Here is a 333-nt window from a genome sequence, read left to right on the forward strand (position 1 = left end):
GCAGCGAGTTTTTACGCAGGTCCAGCTCCTCCAGGCCGGCGGGCAGCAGGGCGGCCGGCAGCGCCCGCAGCCCGTTGCCCGCCAACTCCAGGCGCCGCAAGCTGAGGTTGCGCAGGGCCAGGGCGAGCTGCTCCTCCAACGGGGCGGCCAGCAGCGCCTGGTTCAGCTGCAGCGTGCGCAGCAGCGGCACGCCGGCGAACGCGCCGGCGGCCACCGAGAGCAAAGGGTTGTGGCTGAGGTCGAGGGTACGGAGGGCGGGCAAGCCTTGCAGGGCCATGTCCTCGATGGTCTGGATGTTGTCGTGGCGCAAGCGGAGCAGGCGGAGGTCCGGCA

At 71.8% G+C, this 333-nt stretch overlaps 1 protein-coding gene across 1 annotated transcript in view; it reads right to left on the reverse strand.

Moving 5' to 3' along the window:
- The window catches only part of TPBGL (trophoblast glycoprotein-like), a gene marked incomplete at its 5' end in the record, with an annotated part of 839 nt that extends 508 nt beyond the window's left edge, over positions 1-331 (reverse strand). Inside the window, one exon of the mRNA XM_010576759.1 lies at positions 2-331. Within this exon, the coding sequence (XP_010575061.1) occupies positions 2-331 (330 nt within the window). The remainder of the gene's footprint in view (position 1) is intronic.
- Between the last annotated feature and the right edge of the window lie 2 nt (positions 332-333).

The sequence above is a fragment of the Haliaeetus leucocephalus genome, unplaced genomic scaffold (genome assembly GCF_000737465.1).
Source record: "Haliaeetus leucocephalus isolate CR32 unplaced genomic scaffold, Haliaeetus_leucocephalus-4.0 Scaffold536, whole genome shotgun sequence".
Classification (NCBI taxonomy): Eukaryota; Metazoa; Chordata; class Aves; order Accipitriformes; family Accipitridae; genus Haliaeetus; species Haliaeetus leucocephalus.